The sequence below is a fragment of the Staurois parvus genome, unplaced genomic scaffold (genome assembly GCF_062004578.1).
Source record: "Staurois parvus isolate SC_StPar_1 unplaced genomic scaffold, SC_StPar_1.0 ptg000635l, whole genome shotgun sequence".
Classification (NCBI taxonomy): domain Eukaryota; kingdom Metazoa; phylum Chordata; class Amphibia; order Anura; family Ranidae; genus Staurois; species Staurois parvus.
This window is the reverse complement of record NW_028318431.1, coordinates 5,607,840-5,628,291: the sequence shown is the minus strand read 5'-3', so window position 1 is coordinate 5,628,291 and position 20,452 is coordinate 5,607,840. Positions and strand designations below refer to the sequence as shown.

The 20,452-nt window shown below is 43.0% G+C and overlaps 1 protein-coding gene across 1 annotated transcript in view; it reads left to right on the top strand.

Moving 5' to 3' along the window:
* Window positions 1-6,240: 6,240 nt before the first annotated feature.
* PIGL (phosphatidylinositol glycan anchor biosynthesis class L) overlaps window positions 6,241-20,452 on the top strand; it is a 212,082-nt gene continuing 197,870 nt past the window's right edge. The window contains exons 1-2 of the mRNA XM_089693688.1: window positions 6,241-6,481; window positions 14,203-14,302. Coding sequence (XP_089549814.1) covers window positions 6,262-6,481; window positions 14,203-14,302 — 320 coding nt within the window. The 5' untranslated portion in view covers window positions 6,241-6,261. The remainder of the gene's footprint in view (window positions 6,482-14,202; window positions 14,303-20,452) is intronic.

Genomic DNA, 20,452 nt, shown 5'->3' with positions numbered 1-20,452 from the left:
TTTCTGCTCTTCCTCTTGGTCAAATGTCCATGTCTTATCTCCTGATAAGGAAGACTGAACCGTAGCCATTCTGCACATGCTCAGTTTGGAATGTATTGCTAGATAGGTTTGTTTTTTTGTTCTTGGGAGAGTGTATGTGATCAGCACAGGGCCAATCAGCACTGTCCAGACAGAGGTCAGGGGTTCTGCATCTTCCTTGTGCAGAAAGAAAACTCCTCCTACAAACATTAACCAGTGTTCTGCTTAGCACTGACAGAAGTCACAAGACTGCTCTAACTGCTGATGAGAAAATGTATTTAGCTGTTTATATTTACTAAACTAATTGCACTTCCATGTTCTGTGTACTGTGGCAGACCAGATATAGTGAATGCAGGGTCCTGGTTTAGTAACATTCTATGCATTAAGGTGAAAAACCTTCTGTGCTGCAGGTTCCCCAGCCCCCCCCCCCCTTATACTTACCTGAGCCAATCCGATCTAGCAATGTGCACGAGAGCAGCAGCTTTTGCCGTTGTCTCCCTCCTCCCTGGGCAGATTGATTTGCCATTGGCTTCCGCTGCTGTGAATCAAATGCTGTGCCGAGCCAGCAGGGGGTGAGGCTGAGCCACACACTGTGTCAAAAGACGCAGACAGGGTGGCTCGGGCATGAGCCCACATGGGTGCCCTCATGAAAAACGGCTCTCTGTGGGGGCACCCACTGAAGAGGAGGAGCCTGGAGCGCCAGCGGGTAACCCCAGAAGAGGAGGATCCTGGATGCTCTGTGCAATACTATTGCACAGAGCAGGTAAGTATACCACTTTTGTTATTTTAGTTAAAAAAAAAAAAACGAACGCTTAATGTCGCTTTAACTGAACAAGCTGAAGTTAGAAGCTTATTGGTTACAATGCACAGCTGCACTAGATTCTGAGTGCTCCAGTTTAAGCGTCCTTTCACACAGACTTTAGAGGGGCCGGACTGTGGTCATAGGAAGTAAAAAATGCCCTGACATAAGTGGGAGTAAACAATGCCCCATCTTTAATGTCTGTGAGAGGAAATGAGCCCCCTCTTTGGTGTCATTGGGTGGGAACAATCATGCCCCATTATTGGTATAATTGGGAGAAATTGTGCCCCATAATTGGTGTTATTGGGAGGAACTGTGCCCCATCGTTAATGTCATTGGGAGGAATCATGCCCCATCATTGGTATAATTGGGAGAAATTGTGCCCCATCATTGGGAGGAACTGTGCCTCATCGTTAATGTCATTGGAAGGAATCATGTCCCATCATTGGTATAATTGGGAGAAATTGTGCCCCATCATTGGGAGGAACTGTGCCTCATCGTTAATGTCATTGGAAGGAATCATGTCCCATCATTGGTATAATTGGGAGAAATTGTGCCCCATCATTGGTGTCATTGGGAGGAACTGTGCCCCTTCATTAATGTCATTGGGAGGAATTGTGCCCCTTCATTGGTTTCAGTGGAGGGAATTATGCCCCATTGGAGTCTGAGGATGAAATATTGCCCCAAGGGCCAGATAAAAGCAAGGAAAGGGCCACATCCGGCCTCCGGGCCACAGTTTGGAGACCACTGCTCTAGAACATAAGGTACAAATAATTAAAGAGGAAGTAAACTGGCCAACTAAATGTACAATTTTGGTTCCCCAGGAACATTTTGGCATAATATGCAAGTACATACAATATATTAGCACTTCATGGCTGAATTACCAAAGAAACAATCCCTTCCTACTCTGCAATGTCCACACTGACCTAAATTGCCAGTGCTTTCATCTTGATCCGACCTTCTTCTGGGTTCAGAGTCTGTGGCCATCTTGATTGCCCGGGCAGAGATGATGTAACTCCAGCATATGTGCACGACAGTTACTTTGTCCCATGACAGTCATGCCAAGCCTGCGCAAATGCAGATTAATTCGCACACATAGCAAAAAGGGTTGATAAGCAGGTAAAAGCATCTTAGACAACACACAAAGCCCCTGAATGAGGCAGAATACTTTGACATGTCAAGTGAAGCATTTTTAGAATGTGAATTGTACAAGTGACTTTGTCTTAAAGTCAAAAATAACAACCCAAAATGAAAAGCTCATTAAAAGATAACATGACAAGACCAGATTTTCCTGTAATATTCACCTGCAATCTTGAAGTTTTCCCCACAGTACTTTTTATTTCTGCCACTAGATGTCCTCAGTCTAATAGCCAGCAATATTTAACACACTTCCTCTGAGACCAGGTCATCCTGGACCCGCCCCAGTTTTTGACTAGACAGGGAAAGGGTAAGCAGCTTTGTGGTGAGCTTATCTCTTTGTCACCCTGCTTTCTCCTCCTAGCAGCATTCTTCTTGTTAGCACATATATTGATTGTCTGCTTCTTCTTCTCACACTCCAGTCCTGCTGCAATCATTTTTGTCTTTAATAGTTGTGTACAGTGCAGCTTCAAATGTTAGATGTTTGCTTTATAAGTCTTTCCATGTCTTTTCATATGAATTGTTGTTCCACGAAAGATGGCTCACTGCAGACATGGTGGAAGTTCCATATAAAGACTCCTTTCAGATGATGGAGAAGAGATACTGTTTATACAAGCAAGCCTGTGGCATGTCATTGTCACTTATGAAGCTGGCTAGGATCTGCATGTGCCCGTGTAACCTTGCTTTATGTGCTCAGGGTCAGGTGGTTTGTGCCAGTTCTTTTTTGTTTACCTTGGACAAGATTTACTCTTTTCTGTTTTAAATAAATGTGCATTTTTATTAGAGACTTTTTGTTCATTTGTGATTTATTTGGTTATTTTTCACATTTTAATTACACTTGAAAGTCTAATTTTAGTTTGTTTTTTTTTTTCAACACAAGGGGCAGTGCTTACATTGAGTGAGAAGTGTCCCTTGTGCTGGTGGATGCTCTGCATGTTTAAAAGATCAGTCCTCGGCCACCCCTCATACAGCATAATCTTCTGGTGCAGTGGGGGTTAATACGAGCCACTGTTTCTGTCATAGGCTCAAATTAAAAATTCCAACTATGCCCTCCCTTTCGGCCCCTTCCATTCATAGGAGGTGTACTATAGCTTCCTGCAATAGAGGAAGTGGGCCTTTCAATTTTACACCCATCCTCCATTCATACAGCGGTTTTCATTGATGGAAACTATCATGCAGCTTTAATGAATGGAGGCGAAAGACAGAAACGTCAGGCATAGGTGGAAATCAGTGGCTTGTATTAACCCCTACAGCACTGAAAGATTATTGCTGAGGGGGTACAAGGGGTGGAAAAGGTTTGAGGATTTAAAGGAAGAGAGCAGCCACCAGCACAAGGGACACATCTCACTAAATGAAAGTGCTGTCCCTTGTGTTGATTTGAAAAAAAAAAACAAAAAAAAACATAAATAAGTAAACATATGCTTTAAGTTCTGTCTTTAACCACTTCCTGACCACCCTATAGCAGAAACACTGCTACAGGGCGGCACAGGTGCGCAAAATCACATATATATACATGTGATTTTGCATTTCTGGGTTGGGGGCTGCCATTAGATTACCTGCCGGCGCCTGGTGGTTACCGAACATCTCCGGCAGGGTGGAGGACTGTTTTGTTTACTAACAGTTCTCCTTGTTAGCTCGGGCACACTGCTTTGGATTGCTGTGCACATCCAGAGCAGTGTGCTTACAGTGAAGCACACAGACACCACCCCCTAGGAAAACACTCCCTGCACACAGTTAACCTTTCTGCCCCTTCCTGCCCAGTGCCATTAGTAAAGTGTCAGTGCTTTTTTTTAGCACTGATCACTGTATTGGTATCACTGGGGATGTCAGTGACACCAAGTCAGTTCCCCCCAGTGTCAGAATGTCCCCCGCAGTCCTGCTACAATTCCCTGATTACCAAACAGTTGTTTTGGCCACGCCTAATGTTTTTGCTATCTCTCTGATGGGTTTGTTTTGTTTTTTCAGCCTAATGATGGCTTGCTTCACTGATAGTGACTGCTCTTTGGATCTCATCTTGAGAGTTGACAGCAACAGATTCCAAATGCAAATAGCACACTTGAAATGAACTCTGGACCTTTTATCTGCTCATTATAATTGGGATAATGAGGGAATAACACACACCTGGCCATGGAACAGCTGAGAAGCCAATTGTCCCATTACTTTTGGTCCCTTAACAAGTGGGAGGCACATGTGCAAACTGTTGTAATTCCTACACTGTTCACCTGATTTGGATGTAAATACCCTCAAGTTAAAGCTGACAGTCTGCAGTTAAAGCACATCTTGTTCGTTTCATTTCAAATCCATTGTGGTGGTGTATAGAGCCAAAAATGTTAGAATTATGTCAATGTCCCAATATTTATGGACCTGACTGTATCTAGTGATTATTCACATTTTATGTATTTTTTATGTTGTTTGTTGCCCATACAGAAGATTTTGAGGAATATTGTATTTTGGTGATTTGACACAGTAGGATTAAATTATTAGTATTTACTTGTTGCACTGTACTTTGGAGGTTTATATATCTTATGAGGTGTGGAAACGCATGACAGTAACAAGCTGCAACATATCACATTTATCATATTACTGTATACATACACTTGGTTTTTTATATTTGTTTAGTGAGCGCAGTGATCTTTCTGATAGGTAAACAATTTTGGTTTGTTGTGCTCATATCCAGTCTAAATTCTGTTTAAAATAAATGTGGAAAATCAAGTGTGCAAAACCCCATTTCATTCTCACCTCTGCCATTGCCTGCACTGCTGACCTCTCCCATAGTCAAAAGAAATTGAAAGGAAGACCCATAGCATACAGGGGGACCAGAGAATGAGCCTCATGGAAGTGTCCAATTCTGCAAATTATTCAGCAGAGATTAGTGGCATGGATGGCATTCCAGGTGAGTATCTTTGGTTTAAAGTCTAAGCTTAGGAAAAATGTAAAACAATCAGCACAAGGGACAACATTTACATTCAATGAGAAGTGTCCTTTGTGCTGGCTGTCATAGTTGAAATCTGAAGTTTTCTATCCCCAACTCCACATGCATACTCCACAGCCATAATCGTCTGGCACAGCAGGTGTGTATCAGTCAGTATATGAAGAAAAGCATGCTTGTTATACTCACTGTGGAACCTAAGGGGTTAATCCTCTGCATTGTGTAAAAAGGCTGTTTGATCCTGTCTTCTCTGATCCTCCCCTTCTTCTACTGTCCCCAAACCATCTACTGATAGTACACAGCCCTAGGAGACACATGCTCAGTTTGGTGTGTATCGCTAGAGTTTTTTTTGGGAGGGTGCATGTGATCAGCACAGGGCCAATCAGGACTGTCCAGAGAGAGGGTCAGAGGTCATGTAGCCTCATATGACAGTCAGAGGAGAATAAAAACTCCTTCTACACGCTTTAACCAGTGCTCAGCTGGACACTGATAGAAGTCACAAGACTGCTCTATATTGCTGAGAAAAGGTATTTAGTAGTTTATATTCACTAAAATAATTGCATTTCCACATTCTGTGTACTGTGGGAGACCAGATATAGTGAATGCAGGGTACTGGGTTTAGTAACACTTTTATACAAGCCCCAAACCTGTGGCAGGCACTCCTCAAGAGTATTTCAGATTTCAACTAGGACAGTGGGCACAAATGCAAGGGACACTTCTCATTAGATGTAAATATTTTCCCAGTGAGAAAAACAAATACTGTTTTCTTTTCTAATCCTATACTGCTAATCAACTCCAGCCTCTTTGTAGCCACTTCCTAATTGTATGCCCTCCAGTAATGGCTGTGTGGAATTTTAAAGGGCAGGTTTGCTCATGATGAAAAGTTCATGTCTACATAATGTGTTCATAAAAAAACAAAATGCTTGTAGTTTTCATAGGGCTCTTGCCTGACAGGGTGACAACGTAGAAACACAATTTGAATACAGAGATAGAGTGTTGTCACCCTTTAACAGGAAGTGGCTGAACAAGGCTCTTCATTTCAGGATCACTAAGTATACTTTCATGAATGGTGAAGATTCACGAACACTGACAAAACATTTTGTATCAACATTAAAATGTTTCATTTTGCTCATGACTGGAATCAATGTGTGAGCCCAGCCCATCTCGGAATGTATCTTCCCTCGGTGTCCCCGGGAAGCCCGGACTGACAGATGGTGCAATTATTTCACAGCATAAGCCTGTTACTCCCCTTTTATCCAATCAGTCGCTGATAATGAAGACGCGCATGTGCACTATGAGTTGCGCACTCTGTGGAACCTTTTTGCTCTCTGCCTTGTTTCTAGACGGAGCAGTATAGGTGTAGCACTCGGTTCCAGCAATGCTGGTCGTGGCTTTAGTCGCTGTGCTCTCCGTGTTGTGGTGTGTGTGCAGCCGCTGGAGAGAAGTGCTGTCCGGGCGGCCGGTGGGGAGTCTCCGGGGTGTGCGGGCTCCTCTGCTGCTCATCGCTCACCCGGACGATGAGTGCATGTTCTTTGCCCCGACCATCCTCGGTCTGCTGCAGGAACAGCGCCCCCTGTCTGTGCTGTGCTGCTCCACAGGTATGGACACAGCTGCAGCTTGGCCCCCTCATGGTTGTGTAGCCATGCGCCTCTGGTCTCCTCTGTAGAGGCCCATAGACGTGGGATGGTTGGTTGTAGGTCAGGAGAGGGTGGTCAGTGTATTGTGGGGGAGGGTGCACTGGATAAGGCCTAGTTCACACTTTTGTGCATTTCTCTGCGTAGTCCAGCACATAAAACCGCACCAGCCATAAATATACATTGTGTGCAATGAGGCCATTCACATCTGCGTGTGACGTTGTGATCTGTCGTTAAAAAAAAAAAGGGATGTCCGATATTTAATGTATTTACCTGCGTTTTTCTGGCCCATTGGAGACTATGGAAGTGCAGGAAAATGCATTCTAAAACGCACAAAAAACATGCATTAACCACTTGCCTTCCAGGCACTTTCACCCCCTTCCTGCCTGTTCCAATTTTCAGCTTTCAGAGCTGTCGCACTATGAATGGCAATTGCGTGGTCATGCAACACTGCACCCCTATGAAATTTGTAATCATTTTTTTGAGACACCTAGAGCTTTCTTTTGCTGGCATTTAACCTCTTGGTGCCAGCGCCTCCTGGCCCTTTAACAGTTTCAGAAGGCGGGGCAGGGTTTTAGGGTCATGTGACCGCCGTGATGGAGAATCACGGCGGTCACATGATCGGAAAAGGTCCCGATCGAAAGGGGACCTTTCCGGGAGTAGCGGACATATGTGCTGGGAACTTGCACTCTCAGCACATATGTATTTTTTAATTGCAGTCAATGCCGAGAGGCCGCATATTTGTGTGCGATTGGCATCAAGGGGTTAACCACTTGCCCTTCAGAGGATTTACCCCCCCCCCCTCCCCTTCCTGACCAGGCCTTTTTTTGTGTTACGGCACTGCGTTACTTTAACTGACAATTGCGCAGTTATGCAACACTGTACGCAAATTAAATTTACGTCCTTTTTTTTTCCCACAAATAGATTTTTTTTGGTGATATTTGATATATGTTGCACTATAAACAAAAAAAGGCCGACAATTTTGAGAACAAACAATATTTTTTACTTTTTGCTATTAACACATTCCCGCCCGGCCTATAGCAGATTGACGGCCGGGCGGGACACTCGCCGTTGTGACTGGGCGTTGTATGACGTCCTGTCAAAAAGCAGTCGTTCTTGGGGCTGTGCAGCAGCGTGATCTGCCACTGGCTGTATCACTACACTGGCTCGTTGCCAGTGTCATGTGACCAATCACAGAAGATCACATGACAATTGTATACAATGGATGGCTTCCTCTCATGCCATCCACGTTATACAATCGTGTTGTTAGCTGTGATTGGTCAAAGCAGTAACATGGTATAGACAGGGCCAATCATAGCCCATCTGTATCATGTGATGAGCTTTGCCCAATCACAGCTAATCACAAAAGACAATGAATCAGTTTAATTCAGCAACAATGATTGCAAATATCAAGGAAATACATTGGTATTGGCAATCATAATGTGTGTGAAAAAAAAAAAATCCTGATCACTTGCCCAGAGTAGTTCAATGTTACTATGGTAGCATTGTATTGCTTTGGTCACAGTGTGTTGGAAAAAAATGTAATAAAAAATAGACAAATTTGAAAAAAAAAAAAAAATATATATATTTTTTTGTTTTTACATACTGTATTTGCTGGCGTATAAGACGACTTTTCAACCTGTGAAAATCTTTTGAAAAGTCGGGGGTCGTCTTATACGCCGGTATACGGCGAGCCGGTGTCAGGGCGGCACTTTTTCGAGGGGCGGCGCCGAACCCCTCCTCCTCCAACGGACACCAAGTACAGGGGTGGGCAGAGGGGCTGCTGTACCTTACCTGGCTCCGGTCCCGGTCCCATGACGATCCGGTCCAGGAAGCGTGGCTGCTCCTTCTTTCAGTTCGGCCGCTCGATGCTCCCGCCGCCCGCTCGGCTCCGCCTCCTCACCGGTGATTGGGCGCCAGCACTGGAAAGGCACACAGGCGACCAATCACCGGCGAGGATGCGGAGCCGAACGGCCCCACGAAAATCAAGCGGCCGAACTGAAAGAAGGAGCAGCCGCTCCTCTCCCCCACTGACACTAACGATGGGGCACTATTCCTCCTCCACACTGACACCAACAATGAGGTACTGTTCCTCCCCCACTGACACCAACGATGAGGTACTGTTCCTCCCCCACTGACACCAACGATGGGGCACTATTCCTCCCCCACTGATACCAATGATGGGGCACTTTTCTCCCCACTGATACCAATGATGGGGCACTTTTCTCCCCACTGATACCAATGATGGGGCACTATTCCTCCCCCACTGACACCAATGATGGGGCACTATTCCTCCCCCACTGACACCAATGATGGGGCACTATTCCTCCCCCACTGACACCAACGATGGGGCACTATTCCTCCCCCACTGACACCAACGATGGGGCACTATTCCTCCTCCCCACTGACACCAACGATGGGGCACTATTCCTCCTCCCCACTGACACCAATGATGGGGCACTATTCCTCCTCCCCACTGACACCAATGATGGGGCGCGTTGGAAGAGGGGTAGTCTTATACGGCGAGTATAGCTCAAACCCTATATTTTAACAGGAAAAGTAGGGGGTCGTCTTATACACCGGCAAATACGGTACTGTCACCAGTCAGTGTCCCTAATCACCGCCACACCAGTTATATAATCACGCTGTACTGGACTGGTGACAATATGTAAAAAATTGTTGTTGTTTTTTTTTTTTTTTTTTATTTCTACATTTTCCAAAAAATTGCAACAAAATTACAACCTCCAAAAAACTCACCATGCCACTTACTAAATACCTTGGACTATTTTCTAAAGATGGGTAATTTGGGGGGTACTTGTACTATGCTGGCATTTTCGGGCCTCAAAAAATGAGACTGGCTGTCAGTACACTGATTGATCGATTGTCAGAGATATATATATATATATATATATATATATATATATATATATATATATATATAGCATGGTTTGTGGACTCTATAACTTTCCTAAAGACTAAATAATATACACCAATTTGGGGTATTTCACCAAAGAAATGTAGCAGAATACATTTTGACCTAAATTTATGAAGAAATGTTATTTGCATAATTTTATAACAAAAATGAAGAAAAGATTTTTTTTTTTAGCAAAAAAAAAACTCAGTGGTGATTAAATACCACCAAAAGAAAGCTCTATTTGTGTGAAAAAAATTAATAAAAATGTTTTTGGGTACAGTTTCGCATGACCGCACAATTGTCATTCAACACTGAAAGCTGAAAATTGGCCTGGGCAGGAAGGGGGTAAAAGTGTCCGGTAATGAAGTGGTTAAACATGTCCAATAAAAAAAATTGAAAAAATAAATTTAGGGCAAAATGTATTCTGCTACATGGCAAAAAGAGACATACAATTTTGAAAACAAAAAACAATATTTTGGACTTTTTGCTATAAAACATGTCAAATAAAAACATTTTAAAAATCATGTCTTTGTTTTAGCAATGTCTTTGCTAAAAAAAAAAAATCACAATACTTGTAAATTAATTGGTTTACGTGAAAGTTATACCATTAACAAATGGCGGTATATATACTGGAATTTTCCATTTATTTCTTTTTTTTTACTAGTAATGGCGGCGATCAGCGACTTATAGGCATTCTGACACTGCGGGGGGGAACTGACTTGGTGTCACTGACATCCCCAGTGACACCAATACAGTGATCAGTGTTAATGGCACTGGGCAGGAAGGGGTTAACGTGGGGCGATCAAACTGTGTGCTGTTTCACATTTTCTGCTGTGTGTGCTTTGAACTGTAAGCACGCTGCTTTGTATGGCTTTGCTATGCAGAGACATTCAAAGCAGTGTGCATGAGCTGACAGGGGAGAGAACTGTATTTTCACATACAGTTATCTCCCCGTCGGTAATACTCGGCGATCACTGGGTGCCAACGAGTAATCACCAGCTGGCACCCGGTGATTGACAGCCAAGGCCATGAAAGGCGGCGCGGGTAGGGTGCGCCCCCCCTTACCCGGAACTTCAAAATCACATATATATATGTGATTTTGTGCACCCATGCCGCCCTGTAGCAGTATTTCTGCTATAGGGTGGTAGGAAAGTGATTAATCACCACTGGGTTTTGTTAGTTTTTGCTAAACAAACTAAAAAAGACCAAAAATTTTGAAAAAAAAATCTTTTAGTTGGGTACCTGTCAAAAATGGGTACCCAAACCCCCCCCCCAAAGTGCCAGTGGTTAGAGAGGAGGGGGCAGGATGCAAATAAGCTGAGCTTCGCTTTTCGGTGAAGTCTCCTCCCTCCATAGCAGAAGACTGTGGACCTTTCACAAATCACATGCCCAGTGGCATGCCGAAAGCAGCATAGCCAGCTGCCCACTGTTAGAATGCCAGCGCCGGGAACCCGAAGACTAGTGAAGAACTAGCCCCGGTGAGGACAACATTGGATCCCTGGGCAGGTGCCCTTTTATTAAAACTCAGCTGCTACAGTATTTATAGCGGCTGACTTTTAATTTTGTTTTTTCCAGACTGAACAACTGCTTTAACCACTTGCACTCCAGAGTATTTACCCCCCTTCCTGACCAGGCTGTTTTTTGTGATACAGCGCTGTGTTACTTTAACTGACAATTGCACGATAATGCAACGCTATTCATTAATTAAGTTTATGTCCTTTTTTTTAACCACAAATAGAGCTTTCTTTTGGTGGTACCATATTTGATCATCTTTTTATTTTTTTGCGCTATAAACAAAAAAAGACAGACAATTTTGAAAACAAAAAACAATATTTTGGACATTTTGCTATAAAACATGTCCAATAAAAAAATTTAAAAAATCATGCCACTGACATCCCCACTGACACCAATACAGTGATCAGTACTAATAAAAATACTGACACTGTACTAATGACACTGGGCAGGAAGGGGTTAACTTTTGCACGATCAAAGGGTTAACTGTATGCTGTGTGTGTTTTACATTGTGTGCTGTGTGTGTTTTACTTGAGAGACATGCTGCTTTGTATTGCTCTGCTGTGCAGAGAAATACAAACCAGCATGTCCTTGCTGGCAGGAGAGAGACCTGTGTTGTTTACACACAGCTCTCTCCCCTGTCAGCTTTGCACGCAGGTTGTCGGCGGGGAGTCTCCGGCTGGGTCCCAGTGATTGACATGCCTAGCCGCCAATAGCGGCGTGGGTAGGGCAATGCGTTCCCTACCCGGAAACTGCATTTTGCGTAGCCCTTCTGCCCTGTAGCAGTAGTTCTACTATAGGGTGGCGGGGAAGCAGTTTAAAGGACGCAGGGTACATTTCCATTGACCAGGGATTGACAAATTTTCATTGAATCTCGGAGCCAGCTAAAAAAGTTAAGAGTTAAGGCAACTTTTGGGCATAGACTTCATGCGATGTGATTTGCCACACGACAATCATGGCAAAACCACACTACGTTTTAAGTGCCATTGAAAATAATGGCACCTGAACATGTACTTTGCGATCATAGCGATTCTGCCGTGATCCCAAAATGTTCAGGCGTGAATGGAGCTGCCCTGGTTCACACATATGCGATTCTAGATCCTTTTTCAAACTTACAGATCCGCATGACAGGCTACATATTATGGGTTCCTATAAACGTGGTTCACACAGATGCGATTCAAACACATTGTGTTTCGAGTGCCATTCCGAAAATGGTGCTGGGCGAGTTTGTAGCTGTACGTTCCAGACTCGTAAGAGTAGAGTTGCATGCAGAGATAAGTGTTCACGTAGGATTGCTATTGACAAGCATTTTTGCACTGAAGTCAATGGGAGGCAATTTTGTTTGGGAGGCAGTGTGTGAACACAGGACACAAATTTCTAGTTGTCATGGTGACCTGGCGCCTGGTATTTTCGAGCACTGCAATTGACTATAATGGAAGGTGCATTTTTCAAACAGTATCAAACAGGACTTTTTAAAAACACAGTACACTTTACTTTACGCAGTACAGAGATCTGAACAGGTAGAATGTAAAGAGAATTACTTCTCAAGTGCCTTTGTTGCATTGGAAAGGTGCATTTTAGCGTGGCAAAAGTGCACCAGTGTGAGCAGGGCCTAAAACACAAGCAAAGAGGCATGACAGCGGAACAGTTATGAAGCCAGCCTAAGCTCACACTTGTACAGGTCTGGAATGCTTGCAAAATCTTGTGTTTCCAACCCACAGGCAAAGCGCATTGGTCTGCTTAATGGCACCCCCACAGCCATGAAACCAAATGGTGCCGCAGAACCATGCAACTCTGTGCACTGTAATTGAAAAAAAAAAAAAAGGGCCAGGTACTTCTTTGCTCAGGGCTGGCAGTTTTGGCGGCACAAAAAGTGGATCCAGGTAATTATTTCAATGTGGACTTAGCACAGAGTGCCACTGCATCGATATGTGGTATTCAGCCTGAATGAAACATTTTCTAGCCCCACTGGCCACAGTCTGGCCCCCTAAATTTGGAAGGACAGTAAACTGTTCCTTTGTTTAGAAAGTTTGGAGACTCTTGTTTAGAGGTATAGGTCTGAATGGATGAACAGTTACTACACCGTTCCACCGATAGAAACACCCAAACTGTGCAGACACCGCAGCATCATGGCATCAACCTAGAACCCTCTGTTATGTATGGAAACCTATTGCTGAGCGTCAGAAATATATACGGTGCCCATGTGCTATCACTTGTAACCCTTCTTCCCTAGGACACGGACTTATTGGCTCTGCAGAAATTCAGCCCTGATCATATCATGCATTACATGGTGTTTCACTGAGCTGTATAAGTGTCTGTGTTCTAAGCTTGACAAGGCTTCAGAGCCCGCTGTAATAGGTCATTAATGAGATCATGCCATTGTACTTTTTAATTTCCTGATGTGGTATGCAATTGACATCAGCTTTTCTGCTGTTCTGTTGAACAGATGACAATTATCTCAAGGTTTGGAACATAAAACAACTTTTAAGTTACAAATCTTGTGTTTTTCTTCTTTTGTATCCATAGATCTGTTAAATGGCTCATTTTAAGTTGCTCCTTTGTTTCAACAACTCATTTGCTTTATGCTGTGTGTGTGTGTATATATATATATATATATATATATATATAATTTTTTTCAGATGCTGTAGCTGGGTGGGAAAAATATCATTTAGGCTGCATGCATACTGATATACAGGGGCCATACAGCGCCTGCGTAATCACTCTCCTTGGACCCGCTGCCATTTAAGCCACCCACTGAGATGAATTAAAAGATGCGGCTGTACAAGGTTGTGTGCCAGGAGTTACAAAAGTACTCGCATGTGCACAGAAGTATGCTCCAAAGTTAGATAGCTCGTGTTTGTAGCACACAGTCCCTGAACAGCCGTGCGCATGAAGACTAATTCTGCATAGATGTGAAAGGGGACTTGACTATGCCTTGACTATTTTGTTTAGTTCAAAGCTCTGCAAGATAGTAATGGCATACCAACACTGGAAGGACTGGGAGTACAAAAAAGGGTGTTACATAAGCCTGTTTGATCATGTAAAGAGCCATATACCCACTAGAAGTCACTCTCCTGATTAAACCTGAGTGGTACCGCTTTGCTGGAGACGTTTCTTTTCTTCAGTTTTTATCACTAGGTCCATTTATATTGTGTCGGAAACCGTTTCAGTTTCGTAAGTGATGCAGAAGATTAATTTGAAGCTAGTACTGCTGTAATAAGAAACAAGGGAAGTAAGCTAAGATATTTATTATTCTCAGGAAATTACTACAATCAAGGGGAGGTCCGTAAGAAAGAATTATTTCAGAGCTGTGCTGCTTTAGGAATCCCACCTTCCAATGTTACAGTAATTGACCACAGGTAACTACTATTCATGCCACTATATCTGTGATTCATGTAAAATAGACTGTGGACAGCCTGCGCAGAATGCAATTGAAGGAACAACATTGTCATAAGCAGATCTCTATCTTTGAAGTGACCCTGTCACTATGGGGTTATGAGGAGAATGTAGGTAGCACGTAAAAGGAAATGCTGTATAATTTATTTACTGTCCACCCATGTTTTAACACTGCATTGCTGATCTCTGGCCTCTGCAGTTATGACATTTTGATATGTCAAATACCTGTTCACCGCTTGTGGTTCCGTTCAGTGTCTTCTATGTCACTACAGGGGTTTTAAAACATGACCTATTGGAGAGGAAAGTATATAGCATTTCATGTTACAGCCTGCCTTTTTGCAGATTTCTTTTACAATGGATTTTATTATAGAAAAGACAACATCAGAGAAACAGTCATAAACAAGATCACTGATCAACAAAAATAAGACATACAAGTTTTCTGATGAATAGTACCATAATAATAATGCACTGAAGTATAAACAAGGAAACAAGCTAAGTAGCCTTTTTGCAGATTTCATAGATGCGATGTAATGCATTTACAATGATTTCCTAAAGTGCCACACAAGATTGTGTATTGGGGTAACTGTATGTGGTTAATACAAGTAATGATTTCCGTATTTTTTGCCGTATAAGACGCACCTGACCATAAGACGCACCTAGGTTTTAGAGGCAGAAAACAGGAAAAAAAAATTCTGAACTAATGGACTGCAGACACAGTACAGGAGATGACCAGAGACTGCGGACAGCACAGGGATGACCAGAGACTGCGGACAGCACAGGGATGACCAGAGACTGCGGACAGCACAGGGATGACCAGAGACTGCGGACAGCACAGGGTTGACCAGAGACTGCGGACAGCACCGGGATGACCAGAGACTGCGGACAGCACCGGGATGACCAGAGACTGCGGACAGCACCGGGATGACCAGAGACTGCAGACAGTACAGATGACTGCTGACCTTTGGGGAGGTGGGGAGCGGGTACCTGAATTTGACAGGTACCCGCTCTTCCGCAGAGTTTTTGTTTGATCTTACCTGTTCCTCGATCCAGCCGCGCGCTGTCTTCCCGGCTTCTGTAATGGCGCTCGGCATGACAGCCGGGTGCCCAGTGCGCATGAGCGAGAAGCACTTGCGCTTTGTGATTGGTCTGGCGGCTTCTGGGATCTGTCATGTGTCCCAGGTACCGCCTTACCATTCACAAAAAGCACCGCTTCTTGCGCATGCTCACTTGGCACCCGGCTGTCATGCCCAGTGCCCACACTACAGAAGACGGGAAGACAGCACTCCGCTGGATAGAGGAACAGGTAAGGTCCCGCTGCAGAGCTGAGCGGCCTGGTATTCTGACACGGCTGCGGTGGAAATACCGGACCGGCTGCTCCATATTCGCTCCATAAGACGCACTGACATTCCCCCCCCAGCTTTGGGGAAGAAAAAGTGCGTCTTATACGGCGAAAAATACGGTATATTTTGTGTGCTAATTGCTTTTTTTTTAAACCTCACATGCCTTAATTTACATTTCTTTAAACATTTACATGAATACTAAGCTGTCCAGTAAAAATGACACTGACATACGTTGGGATAAAACCTCGTAAAAAAAGAAAAACACTGTGCTTAGGTAAAAAACACAATAGAAGATGCCAGCACTAAAGAGTTAGGATACATAAACTCAAAAGACATAAAAAATGTTACAGTGCACAAGGGCGTGGAAATTTTTGAAAAAAACTACTTGTCCAGGGACTAAATCAGTGTCCCAATCTACTTCTCCAGATTAACCAAAACCAAATTAAAATCGGAGGTGCTTTTAGGAATGTCTGGGGCTTTTAAAAACAAAAGGGGCTTTATGGTGACTTAAATATGTAATATTTTTACCAATGTGCTATATATCTCCTCCCTGCCTGTCTCCAGCCCTGCCCCACCCCTGGGGACTAGCAGGGAGGAGAGAGACATTTTTTAAAAACCATTTTAGGCCTGAAGATTTCATAAAACCCCCAACATTATATATTTTCTGAAAGCAGAGACCCTAGAGAAGAAAATAGTGGCAGTTCCAATTTTTTATGTAGTGATATTACTGCAATACTTCAGTAAAAATTACAAGTCCATTAATTTTAGGGCACAAAAAAGTAATAAAATACCCTTTTTTTATTGTAAAATATAAAGGATGAGGTTGCACCGAGTAATTAGATACCCAACATGTCAAACCTTAAATTTGCACGTACTTGTGAAATGGCAACAAACTTCAGTACCCTATATTTTCTATAGGCAACACTTTTAAAGCCCCTTATAGGGCATCAGTCTAGTGTACGGAGGAGGTTTCATGCTAGGATTATTGCTCTCATCCAAGCGTGTGTGGTGATATGTGTATTTCCATCGACGTTTTTATGCGTAGGCGCCCCAGCATGTGCTTTTACATTTGTACGTACATGTGGGGGGGAGGCTCAATTTTTTTTTTTTGGGGGGGGGGGGATTTTATGTGTGTGGGTGTAACTTTCATTTTCTACAAGTAATAAAAAATTTTTTTTTCCTTAGGTTTATTTTCCATCACATAGGGGACAAAGTCGTCCTCTTTTTGGTAACAGGTTTCCTTTATTGAGACATCCAAGGTCTAAAAAGACCCTGTATGTCTCCACTTGTACGCCATAGAATGTGGCCTAGATGGCTGGGAAATCTTTCAACGGGGACTCGGAAGTGACATCATAACGTCACTTCCAGGTCAGGACAAGAAGGGGAGACCTCAACTGGGGGAAGGAGGGAGGCTGGCCCTGTGTTGGAATTATTCGGGGTGACAGCGCTGCCTCCTGAATGCTTCCACCTGACAGGTGAGCCCTGCTGCTTGCCCGCAGCAGGGCTAAAGGTTAAAAGAAACTGCCTGCCTGGCGCTCGGAACTACATATTCTGGGCATCGAGCAATATAAATTCAACATCCCTGGTGCAGCACTATAAAAACACATAACATGAGTAATGTGAATATCACCAAGAATAATAAATATGCTAAAAAAAAGCAAAAAATTATTTAAAAAAAAAAAAAACGTAAGAAAACAGACAAATCCAAAAGAGTGCAAAAAAAATTCTTAATTAAAAACATCACCAAGTGTTTTACAAAGAGTTCATATAGGAAAAAAAGCTCTGGCCAGTGATGAGAGTGCACCTGATCCAGATACACCACACACTACAGGTTCTTAAAAGAAGACAGTGACTCCTGTATGAACAGATAGGTCAAACAGCACTTGAGAGGAATGCAACCTCACATCCAGCATGGTGATTACATAAAACTTGCCTCCAATGTTGCTGAAAATCAGGATACAAGAGACACTTCCATAGTGTAAAACCATAGGACAGAGTTTATTGAGAAATAGAAGAAATACAATTTTAAAATGAGGGCAACCTTGTCAGGCATAGGTTGGGATAAGCCCTAACAGAGCCAGGAAAGTTGGCGATAGTCACCTTTTTTATTTTTATGGTTCACTTTCAACAGTGGCCAGTGCAGTCTGAAGCTTGCAGAAAAGAGGAGCAGAGGAGTGCCTTTCCATCATAGGATATGGGGCTGTGTGTTTCTCTTGATATGCTCAGTGTAGGAAGACACAGCTCTAGTCCCTGATGCAAGCATGGCTGTACAGGATACTGCAAGTGAAAGGAACCACCCTGAATCTGAAAACCTGGGGTAATTGTCATTGTGACCTGGTAATACTTGTAGTGCCGCTCTAAGCAAAGAAGGAGAAATGTACAGTTAGGTCCATATGTATTTGGACACAGGTACAATTTTATTTTTTTTCGGGTATTTACCAAAACATATTCAAGCTATAGTTATATAATGGATATGGGATGAAAGTGCACACTCTCAGTTTTAATTTGAGGGTTTGTACATCCAAATTGGAGGAAGGGTTTATGAATTACAGCCTTAAGATTAGCCATCCCCCTTTTTTCAAGGGACCAAAAGTAATTGGACAATTGAATCAAAAGCTGTTTCATGGCCTGGTGTGGGCTACTCCTTCATTATTTCTTCATCAATTAAGCAGGTAAAAGGTCTGGAGTTGATTCTAAATGTGGTATTTGCATTTGGAGTCTATTGCTGTGAACCTACTTCATGCGTTCAAAGAAGCTGTCCATGCAAGTGACACAGGCCATTGTAAGGCTTCAAAAATGAAATAAATCCATCAAAGAGATAGCAGCAACATTAGGAGTGGCCAAATCAACAGTTTGGTACATTCTGAGGAAAGAACGCACTGGTGAGCTCAGAAACATAAAAGGGCATGCACGTCCATGGAAGACAACAGTGGTGGATGATTGCAGGTTCCTCTTTATGGTAAAGAAAAACTAATTCACAACATCCAGACAAGTGAAGGACACTCTCCAGGAGGTGGACGTATCATTGTTAAAGTCTACAAACGAGAAGACTTCACGAGAACAAATACAAAGGGTTCACCACAAGGTGCAAAACATTCATAAGCCTGAAGAATAGAAAAACCAGATTAGACTTTTCCAAAAAACATCTAAAAAAGCCAGACCAGTTCTGGAAAAGCATTCTTGGGACGGATGAAATGAAGATTAATCTATACCAGAATGACGGGAAGAAAAACGTGTGGAGAAGGCTTGGAACAGCTCATGATCCAAAGCACACATCATCTGCAAAACATTGTGGAGGCAGTGTGATGGCATGGGCATGCATGGCTTCCAGTGGCACTGGGACATTGGTGTTTATTGATGATGTGACAGAAGACAGAAGCAGCCGGATGAATTCTGCAGTGTTTAGAGAAATACTGTCAGCCCAGATTTAGCCAAATGCAGCAAAGTTGATTGGACGGCGCTTCACAGTACAAATGGACAATGATCCAAAACACACTGCAAAAGCCACCCAGGAGCTTTTGAAGGAAAAGAAGTGGAATATTCTGCAATGGCTGAGTCAATCACCGGATCTCCACCCAACTGAGCATGCATTTCACTTGCTGAAGGCAAAACTAAAGGCAGAAAGACCCACAAACAAAGAACAACTGAAGACAGCTGCAGTCAGAGCCTAGCAAAGCATCAGAAAAGAGGAAACCCAGTCTTTGGTAATGTCCATGGGTTGCAGACTTCAGGCAGTCATTGCCAGTAAAGGTTTCTCAACAAAATATTAAAAATGAACATTTTATTTATGATTATATTCAATTGTCCAATTACTTTTGGTCCCTTGAAAAAGGGGGGATGGCTAATCTTAAGAGCTATAATTCCTAAACTCTTCCTCCAATTTGGATGTACAGTTGTGTTCAAAATAATAGCAGTCAGACATCACTTACCTGATCAATCACTGTTTTTGGTAGAAATTATATTTCTACATGGCAAATAATTTACTAGCAGGTGTAGTAGAGTAATAGAAATCCAACAGACCCAACAGTCATGACATGCATGCTGCTGATTCTGTGTAATTGAATCACTCATTGAAAGGGGCATGTTCAAAATAATAGCAGTGTGGAGTTCTATTAGTGAGGTCATTCATTCTTAGAAAAACAGGTGGCAATTATTGCCCTTATTTAAGGAAGGAAGGCTGCAAATCTTGAGCATTTCTCTCTGAAATTCTGAGGAAAATGGGTTGTTCCAGACATTGTTCAGAAGAACAGCGTACCTTGATTAAAAAGTTGATTGGAGAGGGGAAAACATATAAAGAAGTGCAGAAAATAATAGGCTGCTCAGCTAAAATGATCGCAAATGCTTTAAAATGGCAACCAAAACCTGAAAGACGTGGAAGAAAGCGGAAAACTACCATTCGAATGGATAGAAGAATAGCCAAAATGGCAAGGACTCAGCCAACAATCAGCTCCAGGAAGATGAAAGAAGGGCTAAAGTTACCTGTGAGTACTGTTACAATTAGAAGACGCCTATGTGAAGCCAAGCTATCTGCAAGAAGCCCCCGCAAAGTCCCACTGTTGAAAAAAAGACGTGCTGAAGAGGTTACAATTTGCCAAAGAGCACATTGACTGGCCTAAAGAGAAATGGCGCAACATTTTGTGGACTGATGAAAGTAAGATTGTTCTTTTTTGGTCTAGTGGCCGGAGACAGTTTGTCAGACGACTCCAAACACTGAATTCAAGCCACAGTACACTGTGAAGACAGTGAAGCATGGTTGAGCAAGCATCATGATAT